Genomic DNA, 18,036 nt, shown 5'->3' on the forward strand with positions numbered 1-18,036 from the left:
CTGAGGGAGGACACACCATCTGCCCGAGGCTGCCCACTGCTGCAAGTCAAACAGAAACCCAGGCTGAGGAGGACCGCCTGAGTGGAAACCTCTGTTGCTTTCTTACAGCACTCCCGATGTTACTCTCCCCCAGTCTAGAAAAGGCTGCTGCAGCAACTTGGCCGCTGTGATACATTCCTCCAGCTCCTACTCCTTCCTTGACAGGTGCTCCCAGGCACCCCACCTCTGGGCACAAGCAGCATGAGCCCCAGCATCGCTCCGCAGCGTTGGAGGGAGCCCCGACTTCTGCAGCGCCGCTCCAGAGAGCACAGCTTAAGAGAACCTCCCAGCATCATCAAACTCAAGTTACTTTCATGCAGAAGTGCTGGGAAAACACCATTCTGGAAAAAAAACACCGCCATAAAATCTGATACTGACCACGAGGACTAGAGGAGAACAGCGGAATAGCCAGAGACTGCCAGGCAGGCCTTTAGGGTCTGCAGCACTGTTTAACCCAGGTATTTCTGAAAGTTTCCCTCACTGCTTGTCTGCACGGGCTCGGTACTGCAATGGCAGGCTGAGAATAGCCTTCAGCTGCTCTGCAACAACCCCCCCTGCTTAAAACTCACTGTAGATAAAACACAGCCTAAAAGAGCCATGAAGTGGAATTTCTGCATGAATTCAACAACAGGAATCTGCCCTAGATCACTGCGAAGCTACTATGACCTAACACCCAGATGTTTTCTAATGTATTTTTAATAGACTTCAACAATACCTTGATTACCATTCCAAAATTCATCCAAGCCAAGACGTTTCCTTTGAGCACCCACGCTTATTTTGCACAGTTCAAACCATTTGCTGACATTTCAATCAAAAGGATTTTAAGTCATTTACAGCAGTATTTTCACTCACCTGAGCAAGAGTTCCCCGTGCTGGTTTGGGGATCAGTCTGCCTGTTCTGCCAGCTCACTAATTTCCCCAAGAATTACAGGAAATTTTGTAGTGGACTTACAGTTCTGCATTACCTTGTTCTCAGCCAAAAGACGTGCTAGCTTTAATGCTCAGAAACGTCACCCTCTTCAGCCAGAGGGCTGTTCTCACCTTTAAGCGGTAACTTCTAGAGAAGCTGCGTATCCTCCCCTTGAAAGGAACGTGGACTTTGTAAACGCTGGACTAATAATGGAAGTGAAAGACAACAAAAGCAAAAAAGCATTCTGGAAAATACAGTGGGAAGAAATGAGGGCGAAGGGGAACTAATAGTAAGTTAGAGAAAGGCATTTCAGAAAAAGATGAAGCCAGGAGCATCTCTTTGCAAGGGGCAGGGTCCTGGAGAGGAGCACGGCAGCCTGACGAGGGGGGCACACGCCACTCCCACGCACTGCTCCTACAGCAAGCAAACAAGTTGAAGTTTCTAGGACAAACCTTTTAGAAGACATGGCATGAAAGCATTTCTAGAATTCTTTGAAAATCAATGAAGGTAAATATTCAAGTGTTGTTTTTAAGGGAAGACACCAGAGCCCCTGCTCGCACGCAACACCTCCACATGAGCCGGGAAGAGCCAGGCGCAGCTTGGGCTTTAAGGGCCAGGAGTTGCAAGGCAGCTCCCGTCCTGGCCTCAGCTACAGAGCAAAGACACTGCCAAACAACATCCTGCACATCTAAGAGCACATCTTCATTCTGAAATAGGATGCCTGAAACAGGAGTTTTTAATTCTATCGACAGTGCCCAAATCATTTCTTCCTACCACAAAAAGCAGGCACACGATCCTTAATTTTAGCACCAGTTTTTTGGGGAGGTTTCTGTAGCTATGCAATGGGAGAACCAGCAGATAGTGACCGAACTGTGACCACCATTACAAGCGAGTTCCCTGAACAGCTCCACCTGGGCAGCCCCCTGAAACCACCTCCCTGCCCAGGAGAGGAGTTCTGCAACAAGAGGTACACTGCACCCTGGAGCACAAGCCCCGTGGTGGTGCCTTCAACCCATCTCGCCCCCAGCTCTGCCACTCAGCACCCTGCTGTCATTAACAGACACAAGCTCAAGGTTTAAGCAAGAAGCCAGTAACGGGGCCAATAATTGCTCAATCAGCAAAGCCTCTACTTCTGTGATCTCTAAGCCGGCTAACAGCTTTTGTCTGCACAGGACAGAGGGGGCAAGATAAACCCAAGCGATGTTCTCACGCTGCCAGAACAGCGCAGACTGTTGGAGCTCTTCTCGCAGCGCAGCAGCTTTCCACAAGCACACCCTCAAAAACGTACAAGACCGTACATGCAAACCAAAGACCAGGAAATTAGAAATACTCTCTCATTAAGATCTGCATAAGTCTTCACATTTAACCTGTCACAGGGAGGAATACAAAGTGATCCAAGATGTACCTGTACAGCAGCATCAGCCCCGGCCATGCCGCTGACCCGTACAGCTTTCAGGGTACATCTCGTTATGGATTTCAGATGCAGGACTCCAGCAGGGGTCTTCCAACAGCAACAGCACACATTGCTGCCAGCCACTTTGATACAGCCCTTCCTGCGCTGATGCAGCATGCTCACAAGGCAGCCACAACTGAAAAATCCTGATGTGCACACGTACTTAATCCCCATTTTCCTTTTATTCATACTTGCAAAGCTGAGGATTATGAAAGGGCTCGTAAAAGCTAAGTAGATCAGGATGTGCAAAGCACTTTCTGGGATAGAATGAACCAGACAAATTAGCGCATGCATGATTTCCTTATCAAATGCATAGCTAACTCTTTGAAAGTGCAGCACATGGTAGGCAAAAGCTGATGTCAGAACAATTTACACAGGTTACTGTTTAAACAACTGTCACAGCTTGTCTCGGTTCAGCTCAGTTCCTATGAGCTTCTACTCCACTTACCCAGCTCCGTCTGCATTGTCAGACTGAAGCACTACAAGTTTTAAAGGTGTTTTTACGTGGCAAACATCCACAGAAAGGGATTCACAGAAGCATAAAAAAAAATCTCTGTAAATTCAGGACAACAGGTGTCTTATTTCTAGAGCAGTATATTCCCAAGCCTCATCCCCATCGAAAGTACTTCTCTAAAGCCTTGCAGCCATCCCACTCATTTGAACTCCCTGGCACAAGCTCACCAGCTCAGGCTGCTCACCACTGTCCTCCTTCCACGCGCAGTGTGCTTCAGAAAGCCTCCGGTACCGCACCTGTGATCCGCTGCTCCCAAAGAGCACCGTACTGCCGCTACTGAAAGGGCTCGAGCTAACAAGCTAGATTTGAGCTTCTATTTTTCTGTACATTTCTAATAGGCAAATATGTTTTTAACTGACCAGATGAGATCTTTTAAAACATCTTCTAGTTAGAAAGCTGTCAAATCAACCTTGCCACACCCCCCCTCCCTTTAACCGAACTGGTATTTCTTCACTGGTCCAGCTTCTTCAGACAAACTTTAAGACGCATGGTATGGAAAAAAAAAAATACTTTAAGTTTAATTTCATCAAATAAAGGAAGCAAGTGCCTATACAGAAATAAAAACGAAGTTCAGTTTAAAGAGAGGTGCTGAAAAAACGCTCTCAGCATCACTTGAACTTATTTTTGTCTGGCATTTTGTCCTACTTTTGTTTTAATTTGTTGACCATTACTTTCACCTGTAAAAAGAGCTTCTCTCCCACCAGCATTTAAATCCGTTCAAGATTCCACTTCCAGACAACTGTATTTAAGAAGCCAAGATTTGTCACTCATGCCAACATTTGTAACACAGTCAAAGCCTTCCATTTACTATTTAAAGTTGCTTTACAGTTTACATGAACAAGAGCGCTGAACTTCTTTTTAGGAAGAAGTTAAATACACCACCACTTACCATGTTACATAGCTCAGCAACACAGCAGGGGCTGAAAGACTTAGAGACTTTCCAGTTACAGACCTGACATGGCTACTGAGAGAAAGCTGCAGCACCATGCTGCAAACAGAGGATTTTAAACTCTCTAACGTGAATTGCTGTTTGTACAACAGAGACTAGAGAAGTCGAGTTGTGCCCTTCCAACAGCTGAATTAGTCCACGAGCTCTTTAATCAGAAGTAGTCAGAGCGAGCAGGTTGAACATGATCTGAACTTTAATAGCGAGAGCTCTGGGATACTGCAGCACAAGCTCTGGGATCAGCTAAGACTGCTTGAAAGAGCAATCTTTTAAAAAGAAAGAAAAAAGCCTCAAGCCAATTTTTCTCCTATATATACACAAGATGAACACAAAAATCATCTGAACTTTACAGAGCAAGCATCTGATTTTAAAGAAGTTTGCTAGACATGATATTCCTTTGTCACTATGGAAAAGATGCCTGAATTTTTTCTTAAAGAAACAGAAAACCAGAGAAAAACCTTGTTATAACAGCATATTAAGAAGGAGAACAACAAAATTCTCTGGCCACCTATGTATCATTAAACCGTGACCAGCTCCTCGAGCAACATACCTCCAGGCAAAAACAGGTTATCCACCTTCAATCCCCAGGAAAAAACAAAAACTTGCAATAAGAAACCTACCTATACCCGTAGGAACCCTCTGTGAGAAGACACTTAATTGTCCTACAAGTGAAGAGAAGATGTCTGGAGCCAGTTTCAGCAGGTTCACAGCTCAGCCTGACACACGTAGCTAGGAGCTTTTTACTCCTTTTAAAAAGTTTGCCTAAATGTAAACCCAACACCTAAATGTAAGCCCAACAGCTAAGCTTTCAAATTCTTTCTGTACTGACTGTGTTGTTTTCTAAACCCCAAAATACGATGATATGAACCAATCTGACAACTGAGCTTTCAAGTTCTTTCCGTGCTCAGTGTATTGTTTCCTAAACCCCAAAATGCGACAATATGAAGCAGTTTGGCAGATGATCTTTCAAGTCCTTTTTGTACTCGCTGTGTTGTTTCCCGAACCCCAAAATACGATGATATGAACCAATTTAGCGTCTGAGCTTTCAAGAAGCTCTGTCTGTACTCAGTGTATCGGTTCCTAAACCCCAAAACGTGATGGCATGAAGCAGTTCGGCAGCTGAGCTTTCAAGAAGCTCCTTCTGTACTCACTGTATCGTCTTCTAGTTCTTTTACTTCACTGCACTGCCTTCCAAACCCCAGAAGGCGCCGATACGGACCGATTTGACTCCTGAATTATCTAATAGCTAACACCACTGTCACTTGAGCAGCCGGGCGCTAACAGGCAGGTTCGTGGGCTTCCACAGGGCCACCCCCCCAGAGCCCAGCACAGCCTCCACCACAATTCTCCACGCACGACTTAAAAACGAGCCACGGAAAGAACGCCAGAACCCCACACAGGCCGCACGAGCTCCGTCCCCTCGGCCGTGAAGGGGCCGTGAGGGGCCGGGGTCTCACCAGAGCAGGGCGCAGAGGCAGAGGCAGGCGCTGCGGGCCGGCGGCCCCCTCATGGCGGCGGCAGCTGGCGGCGCATCCTCCCCCCGCCGGCGGGGCCGCGGCCGTTGAGGCGGCTCCGGCGCGAGCGCGGCCGTTACCCGCCCGCCCAGCCCCGCCCCCTCCCCCCCGCACGCGCTGAGCTGGAAGGATGCGCGTCACCCGCCGCGCCCCGCCGCGGCCAATGGGGAGGCGAGCTCCCTCAGGGAAGCCCCGCCCCGTCCGGGGGAAAAGCCGGCAGGGGATGGGCGGGAGAACTGCATTTCCCAGCAGGCCGCGCGCGGGGGCGGGCGAGGGCTGCTGGGAGTTGTAGTTCGCTGGGGGGGGAGGCGGCCGGCGGCCATTTTACAACGGGGGTCGGCGGGTCAGGAGGGATGGTGCCTCACAGGCGGCGCCCCGCGGCGTGCAGGGGCACAGAGGGTGCCAGAGACGCGCCAAGACATTATTATTCATTATTATTATTTATTTATTCACTGTAATAAGTAGAGGGCTGGTCAGCCTTAGGGCAGAACACGCTCAGGTGTGTGCCAGCAGTGTGCTCACAGAATTAATCCCGGTTTTAACGCAGCCCCGCAGAGCCAGAGTGCCAAAAAGCATCTCCCGGGGGAGCACCACGGCACGGCTCAGAGCCGCCGTGCCCCCACACGTCAGGCTGCGGGCGCCCCGCTCTCCCACCCGCAGGGCGTGACGAGAGCCCCCAGGCTCGCAGGTGAACGGTCACGAGCGCGCCACGCTGGAAACATGCCCACGGCAGGACTCTGGACGGGGGAGGACAGCCTCGCCCCATGCCAGGGCTCTGGACGAGGAAGGGCGGCTTTGCCCCGAGGGAGGTGCAGACGGGCTGAATCACGGTGCTGACAGCAGCAGGGCCCTCCCAGGCCGGATCTCCTGCTGCCCCACGAGGAGCTTCGGCCCTCACCGCCATCACGGCTGCTTCCGGATGCAGGAGGGGTGTGGGAGCAGCTCGTCCCGGGCACGGTGCTGCCGAGGTGGCTCTTGGCGTGACCTGAGCCAGCCAGCTCAGCCTGCCGAGGAAATACTTCATAAAAGCGTATGTTTGCACAAGAAGCACAGCCCGCTCTTTTTTTATTTTCTTGCCGAAAATTGTCAAGCCCCAAAACTGATTATGTTTTGAGTCCTGAAAAGTGTTTTCAGACCTAGTTTTAGACTAGCAGATCCCTTGTGAGTGCATACACACTGGTCCCAAAGGGCACGATGAAGTGAGGACAGGGTTGTGTCTGAAGCCAACTCTTTTGAGTCCCCTCCAGGGCCACCCCACTGCAGCTCACAAACCTGCTGAGTCCCACGCGGTCTGGCCAGCCACATCTGTGCCCATGGTTTGATGGTGTGCCACTACGGCTGCCTTTCTGTCTCAGTGCTGTCACACCTTCTTGCAGTGGGTGTCCTCGTGCTGGGGCTAATTGTAGCAGAACCACACAACCTCTTCCCACAAAGGGCAGAGGCTCAACAGTGGCAGTGCAATGATGAGAGAGCAGTTATTACCTTCAGGACATGCTGCCAAGTCAAACAACAGCATTTCTAGGAGGAGGGTGTCCCTTTGTTAAAATGCCCTGTCAGAAACGGGTGGTAGGCTCCAAGCTCTTCCTTTGAGTGAAATCGCTCTGCAGGTCGCCCAGCCGTGCCCCAGGGAGCTGCCTCGGTGATGGGAAATTCCCCCAAACTTCCTCAGTGTTCTCCAAGCTGTGGGAGCAACAGCACATGTCGCACCCGCAGCTATTTTAACCATGTCAGGGAGTGCCCCAAATCTTCCTCCTGGGGGTGGACAGTGCTGCGAGAGGCAGTGCAACACGACCCTCGGCCACAGCTGCCTCCTCCAGGTCCCCTCCATGGCGACATTTGCTCAGCCCACGTGGCTGCACGGGGCTGGCACGGCTCCCATGTGTTACGGTCCTCTTATCAGCAGGGGATTAATCACATGCAGCTTAGACCAAACACAATTAAAGACCTGTCACAGCAAACAGATCATTTCAGGGAAACCATCACAGTGAATAGGCAGGATCCTGGAGAAAAGCTTCCTCGAGTCAGCTGCCACTAGGTACAAGCGTACACCTGAAAACCTTCAGTGCCATCAGCCAGGCAGAGGCTTCGGGTCATCAGCCATGACCTACCAGTACAGTTCGGCACTTGCTAAGCTTGCTTCTCAAACACTGATAAGATGAGGAGTATGATGGTAAAAAACATCACAGCTTACCCAATCTCCCTGCTGGAGCCTATAATTAACCCTGAGAACAATGCGCGTAGGCGACATGGGAGCAAATATTTGCTTGGGATCCTTATAAAGCACTGCGGTTTGCAGAAGGACCAGCAGTGCTCACAGCTGCATTTTCCCTTGCCCAGCAGTCCCATTCAGCTGGGGTTGTCCCTCCCCGCTGGGCAACCCTGCAGAAAAGCTGAGACCAGGAACACACAGCGTCTCGGCAGCTTTTGCTGGAGGAGGGAGGCCTGGAAAGATCTCTGCAGCTGCATCGTGTTTGGCACTTGTTGGCTTCTGCTTCTCACACAGTGAAGCACGGTGCAGGCACTGCCGGGAACCAGGCTGGCACAGGCTGAAGTGAAGTTCTCAGCTAGGCCTTTGTGTTTCAGCACCTCCAAGCTGAAAATCCGAAGCCTTACTTCTGATTTATCATAGGATATCCTCATCTTCTCTTTACAAAACCTTCTTTTCTTCCCCAAGTGTTTTTTTCCTCAATGTGTGATTTAATTTGCACAAGGCTCCTTCTTTTTCTGACTATTGATCTTGGCTCCTTACTGTTTATAATAAAACAAATCCTTCCTAAGCATGTTCTGACAACTCAACTTTTGTCTGAGTTTTCCTTCCAGATGCAATTTCCTGTTTAATTTCCTGACCGTTTCTTATTTAGTGAACGAAAAGCTATAAATTGCAAGATTGCTTCAGATAACTTCCTCTAACTTTAGCTGAACCGTTAACCTCTTGCGGGGGGGAATCCACTTGCAGGGGGAAATCCAGCAAAAGAGCATAAAACTTTTCTAAAAAATCCTGAAATGTCTGGGTAGCCAAAAACTCTTCAACTCACATTAAAGGGGAAAGAGCTGTGCGAGAAGTGGGATTGGAATAATTGTCCTTGCAAAACCAAACAGGAGAAATGCTGCTTCCAGCAGGGCTGCTGACTGCTCTTTCATCACCTGATAAATGCTGAGATACATTTTTTTTTTTGTGGGAGCTCCTGAGAGATGTCACCTCTGGCACAGGGCACCAGGGGTATTGGAGGCATTTGTGCTGTGTTCCTGTGCAATCCCAAATGTGCACCCCAGCAACTCGTCGTGCACGCTTGCCAATTTCCTCTCCTGTACCTGTCCTGTGCATTACTTAAAGCCCGCAGCATGCCACGGTGTACTGCTGGGCTGCCAGACTCCTGGATGTGAGATAGCGGTCACAGTGACCCCCTGATAAATGGCACATACAGTAGGGTAGGGTCACTGGAAGGCTTGCTCTGCACAGTGCCTCGTTACATTTGCTTAATGCGGGATGGCGCCAAGCCCCAGAACAGGCGCATTGCTGGAAATCACTTGTTTCAGCTCCCCAGCCCCTGCCCCTTCCATGGGGACTCTGCCCATCCACTGTGACACTTTCCAAAGTCAGCACTGCAATTTTTTTTTGGGCCTGATGTTGTTTCTGAACGCTGCTGCGCTGCCCGGGGCTCTCATCCTATCCTGGGGCTGGTGAAGGCTGGTGCTGGCCAAGCATAACATCATCGCCAACTTGCTGCTGTGCTGGGTCATGTCTCAGCACTCCCTGTCCTGCCGCGGTCTCCAGCAGGGGGATTTGAGGCCAGTGGCTTCCTGAAGAGGTCCTGTTTCATCCTAAGGGATCCCGTGTTTGTGCCAGTACCCTGAGATGGGGCAACGAGCCGTTCCCTCTGAACACAAACCTGTCCCCAAAGCCAGGTCTGTCCCCAGGCAGCCTGTGACATCTGCACGCTCTTGTCCCTGGGTAATTGCCTGTCTGCTTCGTGGGGCAGTGGTGACCCTCGCCTGGGTGTGCGACCACACTGCGGGGGAGGCAGGCAGCTCTCCCCGCAGGCAGGGGGGACGGCAAACAGCAGTGTCTGGCAGGGACTGCGTGACCCAGTGTGGGAGCGTGGCTGCTTTCATCTCCAGCCAGCCGGCGCCGATCGAGAGCCTTGACATCTGGCACGGGTAGACCAGGCATGGTCCCACGGCTCCCAGAGCCCTAGTGGATGCACGCTTGGGGCAGGAGACAGGCAGAGGTAATGCCAGTGGTCACCTCCTGCACTCTCCCAAATCCCAGCCCAGATTGTTGAGGCAGTTGAGTGAGCAGCATGACACCTCCCAGGCTCCTACCACTGCCCTGGCACTGTCCCAGCTGTGACACAACCAAAACCAGGTCCTTGGCCCTCACGGGCTGGGGTGACCCCCCAGTGCAGAGGCCAATGCCCCATGCCAGCTGTGCTGTCACAAAGCCCCCATGCCACGGCAGCCGGAGCTACCCCCAGCATTGCTCCCTGTCGGCTGTGCCCTCCTGCAAAGAGAGAAACCGAATCTTGCCACAGAAACTGAGAAACAGCAAAACTTCTCTTTGGAGGTGTAAACCTGTTTTTTTTGGCTCTATTTCTGGGAGGACAGCGTGGGCTGAAGCTGCCCACGAGGTGCTGAGGGGCTGGGGGAGCAGCCCCTCATGCAAATTGAGGCCAAAGCAGGGCAAAGAGGCAGGCGCGTGATGTGGCAGGGTGGCACATCTGTCACCTCGTCAACACAAAACCAAAACCCTAGGCTGGGGGCTGGCAGGGCCTGGGGCAGCCATCCCCCGTAGCTTTGTACTGGTGGCACAAGGAGCACACCAAATGTACACCAGATGAGGAGCAAGGGACAAGAAGGGCTGTTAAAGTGCCTGTTTTGTTGAGGACAAAAATCCCCTGGCACAGCACAGGGACTGGGCCGAGCTGGTAGCACCATGCTCACAATGGTGGAAGCACCCAGGTCATGCAAAGGGCACCACCGTAGGCTCAGCTGCTTCCTTTCCCATCTTGCCAAGCACTAAAATAAACCAAATTCCCACCTGGCTCCATCCCCTCCGCTCTCTGGCAGATATTTAAAGACAGGGAGGCAGATGACCAGGGGCCTGCGGGCCATTCCCAGGGAATCGCATGCTCCAGGGCAACCCTGCAAGGGCAGGAACAAACAAAACCTACATCAATGGTTTGCCTCTGCAGTCAAGAAAAAAATGTTACACAGGTGGGGTTCACCCAGGCCCTGGCCCCTTTCAGCTCCCCTGCAGTGACAGAGTACAAACAGAGGAAAGCACTGCCACTGGTCCGAGCTTGGCTCTCCCCCTGGTTAGCACAAGGGATCAGCAGCATCAGTGGAAGGGGGGAGTCCATGGGGCAGGGCTCTAGGGATGGGCTCAGCAGTCAGCTGCCAGCTCTGTGAGCACACACGGCACGCACCACCATGGACACCAGGTTCCTTTTCTCTACCCTGGGACAACTGCTTTAAAGTCGCATTTCTGCAACAGCCCCCTGTACATTTCCTATAAAAGCTGACCTGTTTGTGTACTCTGTTTCATCCAGTCCTCTGTCCCACCCCCCCAGCCTATTTCCGGTTTTCTTTGCACTCATGCAGCCAAAGAACAAAAATTTCTCCTGGGCAGACAGTAAAAACCTCGCTGGGTAACACCTCGTCCCTTCATGCCGCTCACACTGTGTGCCAGAGCCAGGGGAGGAAGCGGCTGCTGGACGAGGCTGGGGCCAGCAACCATCGCCCTCGCTGCAAGCACCCCCAAACACTCTGTGCCTGCTTTTGTCCCCCAAGGGGGTGATTTTTCGGCGAGTTTTGCCACCTACAGCTCTTCAAGTATTTCCACTGACTGCGGCAGATCTGGGTCAGCACCTCACATCCCATCCCCAGGCTTCAAATTTGAGGCAAAACAATGAGGAATGCAGTCAGAAGCTATCTGATAAAAGCTCCATTTAGGAGTCCCAGCCCTGCTCTGCTTGGTGTTGGGAACCTGAGACCCTCTCTTGCTCCCAAACCCCCAGCTTTTTTCATCCCCAGCTTCAGTGACAACCCACCTGTATGTTCCTCAGACAGGCTGTAGTTGTGTCCCGAAGCCTGGTTTCCTCTCTGTGCGCTAAGGATGTGCCACGTACGGTGTGGGTTGAGCTGAGGTTACCTGGGCAGCTGAAATTTGGCCTTGTCCCACCTTGGAGCGCCTGGCCTGCAGCTGGCAGAGTGCATTCTTGACATCATTGTTGGCTGCAGTTTCCTAGGGACATTTAAAAAAAAAAACATTAAAAAAAAAAAAAGAAAAACACACCTTCACTGGTGACCTGCACAGAGATCCCCTACAAGACAGGATCACATTGATCCCTGCCCTTGAGCTGGACGGGGACCCCAGCAGGGCCACCTTCTCCCTGGGACAAGGATGTGGACCTGGATCCTGGCTCGTACACAGTAAGGGAGATGATCAGGAGAGCTGGGCTGGGTCTGCGTGCACTTTTTATGAACTGCAAGCACAGGAGAACCTGCACGGAGGTGGTCAGCAGCCCACTGCTGCAGGGAGAGCCTGGGCAACCAGCTCCATGTGCCCCAGCATCCTCCCATGGGGCTCACAGCCACTAGTGCCTGCTCTGCAGGCAGCTTTGTGGCTGCAGGGCTGCTCAGAGCCTAAGGGCTGGCGTTGTCCCACTCCTCACTGGGGACTTAAATCCTTAAATAGGTGATTGCAGGAGAGCAGCCGCAGCAAATGCTGTGGGGCCTTGTAAGGCAGGAGCCAGTCTCTGGTCATGGAAGAATTCAGCAGCTGGAGCTGCGTCAACCTCTCCCTGAAAACATTCCTGCAAAGGGAGGTTTCAGCTCCAGGGTCAAAGGGAAAAGCTCAAGGATCAGTTGTCAGAGGAATGAAGCCTGGGCGCGTGTAGCTGCACTTGCAGGCGGCCCTGCCGGTCCCGCCGCCCCCACACCTAGCAAAACCTGCCTATGGATGGGCCCTGCTCCGCAGCAGCAGCTCGGGATGGCAAGAAGGGCCAAGTGTGTGCTGTGAGGTGACCTGCCCTGCTCCTGGTGGCCTTTTGGACTCAGCACAGGCGGGATAATGGGGTAAAACCTGAGCTGAGGGATGCAGAGATGCCCAGGATCCCTGCTTGTCCCTGCAGCCTCAGGAATGCTTGGCCCCCAAGCACGGGGGCTACACCACAAATGCCAGTTCCCACCCGATCGTCCCGTTCTGGGAACACGCAGACACACTTCAAGGCAGCCCCTGAGACCAGTGCCTTGAATACTTTGATATTCAGATTTCTCCGGCGGAGGCCTAGATCACTCACAGCTATTTAAATCCCAGCCTGTCACCTTTTCCAGCATTGCTTCCAAGCAGCTTTAGCAGCATATTACGGTGCTGGGAGCCCTGCAGAAACTAAGTATGTCTGCAGCGGGATCGCTTGTGCAACGCCACAGCCATTCCTGTGGTCTCAAAGCGGAGCTGAAACGCAGGCTGGGGGGCACTGGGGAAGTGGTCTGGCTTCTTCCCCCTGAGCTGGGGTTTATGCAACACAAACCCCGAATGCTCCACACAGTGAACTGTCAGGCAGAAGGGGATTGCATGAGCGAGTATTTTCCTGTATGATGGAGGGCTGACCCAGTCGGTGGTCCACACAGCCCTCCTTGCAGCTGGCGAGGGAGATCTTGTTACACAGAGTTCAGAGTGGGAATTGAGGCACTCACAAAGGGGTTCACATCCTTGACCCTAGCCACTGCTCAGGGTGTGACGGGAATGTCCCTCTCCCAGCTGCTCTGACACCCCTGCCAAGACGCCCCGCTGGCCACGTCTCCCCGGCAGGGCCAAGGGGTGACTTCATGGCACACACGCTCCCCTCCGACCAGCGGGGACAGGCGGTGACGTGGCCGGTCCCGTGGCATGTCACGCAGGCACAGGTGAGTCATTCCCTCGCAGGCAAAGTCTGGGCCACCTGGATGTGCTGAGCTGCCCTTCAGACTTGGGCGGTTCGCAGTGCAGCGGAGCACACGTGGTGCTGTCCTGAGGGACACGGAGCCTCCATTCTGAAGTCCACAGACGGATCTCAGTGCGTCATGGCAGCACGGGGTGCCCCAGTGTCCCCAAAGCATTGCGGTTGCTCACAGGAACCCCAGGAGAACACAAACCAAAGCGGGGTGGCTAGACGAGCAGTGTCGGAGCAGGGGTGGGTTGGTAGGGGGTCCCATCACTCCCTTCCCACTGCGCTGGGAACACCCAAACGCTTTCTGTGTTTCAATTAAGAGCAGCGCCAGTGCCTGCTTCTCTGTCACGGGCAGCGAGCTGAATTCGGGAGATCTTTAATCATTTAATCATCGATTAGCAGTGTAATTATCGTCCCCTTCAGCCAGGCGATGTACGGAGGGGGGCTCCGCGCAGTGCCGGGCCTCCCCTTCTCCCTCAGCCCGCTGAGGGGAGCCGGGAGCTCCGCAGGGCCGGGCTCCCACCGCCAGATGGCGGCTGCGGGCTCCCCGGCGTCCCTTGCGCCCGGCCGGGCCCGGCTGAGGCGGAGGCAGCGGGGTCAGGGCCGCGGAGCTCGGGGCTGAGGGGCCGGGACCGGGGCCGGGGAGCGCCGGGGCCAGGGAGCGCCGGGGCTGGGGCCGGGGGGCTCCCGCGCTCCTTCCCCGCGACCGGGGGGGCTCTGAGGGGTCCCTGCTGCCGCTGTGGGCAGCCCCCCGCTTCTTGTCCCTGCCTGGGGGGGCTGCAGGGGGAGGTGGGTGCTGCCGGAGCCCTGTGGCGGTGGCAGACCCCAGAGGGGGTCTCGCAGCGCGGCGAACCCGCAGCTTGCTCCTTCCCGGCACCTCAGCCCCACGGCCGCGGGATGGTGTGTGCGCAGGTGGAGACGAGCCCCAGGCGGTGCTGGCAGAAGGTGCTGTACGAGCGGCAGCCCTTCCCGGATAACTACGTGGACCAGCGGTTCCTGGAGGAGCTGCGGAAGAACGTCCATGCCCGCCAGTACCAGTACTGGGCCGTGGTCTTCGAGTCGGGGGCCGTGGTGCAGCAGCTCTGCAGCGTCTGTGTTTTCGTCGTCACCTGGTGGTACATGGATGCCGGGGTGCTGAGCCCGCAGGGGCTTTTTGGGGCTGCCCTGGCCTCTTCCCTGCTCGGCTATGTGCTCTTCGATGCCATCGATGCCGGTGTTGGGCGGCGAGAGAGCGGGCGGACGCGGTGGGCAGACCTGAAGAGCACGCTGGTGTTCATCGCCTTCACCTACGGCTTCTCCCCGGTGCTGAAGACGCTGACGGAGTCCATCAGCACGGACACTATCTACGCCATGTCGGTCTTCATGCTCCTTGGCCACCTCATCTTCTTTGACTACGGCGCAAACGCTGCCATCGTGTCCAGCACACTGTCCCTTAACATGGCCATCTTTGCCTCGGTGTGCCTGGCCTCACGCCTGCCTCGCTCCCTCCACGCCTTCGTCATGGTCACCTTTGCCATGCAGATCTTCGCCCTCTGGCCCATGCTGCAGAAGAAGCTGAAGGCCCGGACACCCCGGTGCTATGTGGCAGTGACCGTGCTCTTCGCGCTGGCGGCACTGGCAGGGCTGGCGAGCGTCTCCAGTGTGGGTGCTGTGCTCTTTGCCTCACTGCTGCTGTCCATCTCCTGCCTCTGCCCTTACTGCCTCATCCGGCTTCAGCAGCTCAAGGACAACATCCACGGGCCGTGGGACGAGGCTGAAATCAAGGAGGACCTTTCCAGGTTCCTCATGTAGGCCTGGCCGGGGGGGAGAGGGGCTCTGTGCTGCGAGCAGTGCAGAGGGACTTTTCTGGGGGGGATGCCCAGCCCAATAAAACCTCTCACACAGCAGCGGGGACTGTGTTTGTGTATGCTCTATAACAACCCTGGAGTGGGGTGGTGCCTGGCAGACCCAAAGTGGTATTTTTGTCCAGCCCTGGCCACCGAGCCAGAGGGATGGAGCAGAATCCTCCTGCGGCACAGCAGAGGGATGAGGCCCCAGCACAGCACAGACCCTGTAGGTGCACCCACCAGGCACCCAGCCCAGCCCCAGGGTGCTGCAGCGGTGACAGGGCCCAGCCCGGTCCTGTCCAGCGTCCGTCTGTCCAGCTCTGCACGTACCGCAACAGAGGGCGCTCCTGGCAAACAAGTTGGGCTGGAGGCCAGTCCGGGACGAGCCAGGCCTGCTGTGCTGTTGAGTTGTTTTCCAGCACGTACCAGAGGCAGGTGGTCCAGCAGGGCATGGACTTGGGCACAGGAGAAGCGCCCCGGGCTTCCTGGTCTCACTGCAGCTTTCCTGTGCTGGTGGGAGGCACCACAAGAGCACAGGGGATGCCTGCAGCCCCTTGCACCCACACACCCACACCTGCACACATAGTCACACCGCCACGTGTGTCTGAGACCACCAGCAGCTCTGCAGACCATGGGACCTGCAGCAGCTGAGGCTGACAGCTCTCATTCCTGCAGTGTTTCGCCCTAGCATTAGGAAGCACCGCTCCTTTCAATGTAAAGGCCAGTCAGACCCCTCCTACCCTGGAAGCAGTACAAGGAGATGCTTAAACCATCCTGACAAGTTCTCCTGTAAGATGCAGCAGCACCAGCTCTGCACACACGCTCTGGGATGGTGAAAGATGACAAGGGCAAGGCACCCCACTGCTGTAGAAGTGTGAGTTCCTGCTCAATTAAACCCACTGAGTGTGAAGGGGTTTGCAGGCAAACGGCTCACATGGAGCACTGGCGTCTTCCCAGCGAGCAGGCGCTGGCTCCTTGTGCTTCCTAGGAAATGAGAACCCACTGCAGAGCCTCCAACACCTCCAGCGCTTTGTTATGACATTTGCCAAGTTTTAAATGTTGCTGTTTGTTGTCATGGTGACAACTACATCTCATTTTGTTTTTAATTAAAGAAAACCTGCAGAGGTTTAGAGTATGTGCTCCAGGCTCGCAGGGAGCGCTGAGTAGCCAGATGCTCACAATCAAGATGACATTCTTCAGCTCTTCAGAAAGAAAATCATTTCTTCACAAGGAGGTTCCCAAAAAAGCCAGGCAGCTGCCAGTGACCAGGGTGCCCCATCCTGTGTCAGGCTAATGCCATTGCAATGCTGCCACCCCAAGCAGATCCACAGAGTCCATCGGTAGGGCAAGACTTCAGTGGGATTGGTGCAAATTTAAGAAGTTAAAAAATTGTCAAAGAAGGGAATCAAATCTAGCCTGCCTGGCTCCTGCAGTTAATTCCTGTCTTGGTAGGGGCTGTGCTAGCAGCAGCCAGGTTTACTTGAAGGTGCTGCTGCACAAACACACCACTGTCCCCAAACTGTTATTAACTGCAGTCATAAATCTCCGTGGTTATCAATTGCTGGTGCATCTCAGGTGTAGCACAGGCCTGACTCAATTTTGAATATGCAATATCCAGGATAATGGGGACAAACTGGTTTGTGTGTGTGTGGGGGTTTCATCGTTAGGCACAGCACGTGGGGCTGGGGAGGCAGCTGTCCCTCACCGCCAGCTCAAGGTGGTTGCAGGGATCCAGTGGTTCATTAGGCTAATGCAAACGGGGCAAGGTAGCCTTGGGGTTTTTGTTTTGAGGCTGGATTTAAGGCTACAAGAAAGCATAATTTCTGCCAGACCCATTCACCCAAAGTGAAATGTTTCCTAAAAAATACTACGCTCAAATTCAGACTCTCAAAAACAGCTCTGGGTTAGGAAAAGTGCAAATATCAGTTCCCAAGGTATGATTCCAGGTGGCAATGTGCACAGAGTAACAGGGCTCTGGGCAATAAGGGAGCTAGAAACAAGGACTAGCAGAGAATCCGTGGCTCTGTGTTGCTCCCCCAGCAAAGCTTCATCTCAGACCCTGAGGAGGACTTGGGATGATCCAGAGTCCGTGCTCTTACCTTCACTGGAGCTCTCTGCTTGTCTGGAGCTGCTCGGTGCACAGCAGTACAGCCCTGCACTGGGATGTTTGGGTGACCTGCTTTGCTGGGGAATGGCCATGTCCAGGAGGAGGGTGGAACCCATCCAGGAGGATGGGTTCCCAGCGGGGTGGCCTCAAGCCGATGGAGACCTATTGGGCAAGTTGAGGTTAGCTGTGGCATGTGGTGGCTGTGCCACAATCACATCAACCCCAGCTAGAACGCAGTGGGTCACTATACACAGATCCCTGGGCTTTGAGTGATCCAACAGGCCATCTCTGCCTGGCTCCAGCCAGGATGCAGGATTCATCCTGCTCAGCTGGCTGCAGGCAGCTTCATCTCCACACACAGCCACAAGCCTCTCTGCTCTGCCCTGCTGCTTCCTTTCAGTGCCTCGTTAGCCTGCACACTCTACAGCACTGCTAGAATAAATGGCCATAATGAGTATGTCTTTATGCCTGTGGTCAGAATATGCCCTACAGAACAGAACTTAGCCATAACTGTGTTCAACTCAGCTGTACACCTGGATGCCCTTTGAGCATTTGCTACCTGAGCCTCGTTCTGAGGCTTCGCTGGTGCCCACGATGAGACCAAGCAAAGAAATAGGTCCTTTGTAGTTTGCGTGTAACTGAATCATCATCGACCACCTCTAAAGAATTAAACATTAATTTGTGTTACAAAAGTGCAGTTCCTCTCTTTCTAGTTGTCATTCCCAAGTCCCACTGAGATACAGTGCTTCAGTGGGACGTTTTCTTTTGATTTGAATCTGGCCCAAATGCAAGTAAT

At 53.8% G+C, this 18,036-nt stretch overlaps 2 protein-coding genes across 7 annotated transcripts in view; one reads left to right on the forward strand and one right to left on the reverse strand.

Moving 5' to 3' along the window:
• SUCO (SUN domain containing ossification factor) overlaps positions 1–5,473 on the reverse strand; it is a 40,778-nt gene extending 35,305 nt beyond the window's left edge. For all 6 annotated transcript variants that reach the window (XM_040565100.1, XM_040565099.1, XM_040565098.1 and 3 more), the window contains exon 1: positions 5,320–5,473. In XM_040565100.1, the coding sequence (XP_040421034.1) occupies positions 5,320–5,372 (53 nt within the window). In that variant the 5' untranslated portion in view covers positions 5,373–5,473. The remainder of the gene's footprint in view (positions 1–5,319) is intronic.
• Positions 5,474–13,863: 8,390 nt separating this feature from the next.
• Positions 13,864–15,193, forward strand: PIGC (phosphatidylinositol glycan anchor biosynthesis class C). Its single transcript, XM_040565141.1, has one exon. It carries the CDS (start codon positions 14,205–14,207, stop codon positions 15,096–15,098), a length of 894 nt encoding a protein of 297 aa, XP_040421075.1. The 5' UTR covers positions 13,864–14,204; the 3' UTR covers positions 15,099–15,193.
• Positions 15,194–18,036: the final 2,843 nt, after the last annotated feature.

Source organism: Cygnus olor, chromosome 8 (genome assembly GCF_009769625.2).
Source record: "Cygnus olor isolate bCygOlo1 chromosome 8, bCygOlo1.pri.v2, whole genome shotgun sequence".
Lineage (NCBI taxonomy): Eukaryota > Metazoa > Chordata > Aves > Anseriformes > Anatidae > Cygnus > Cygnus olor.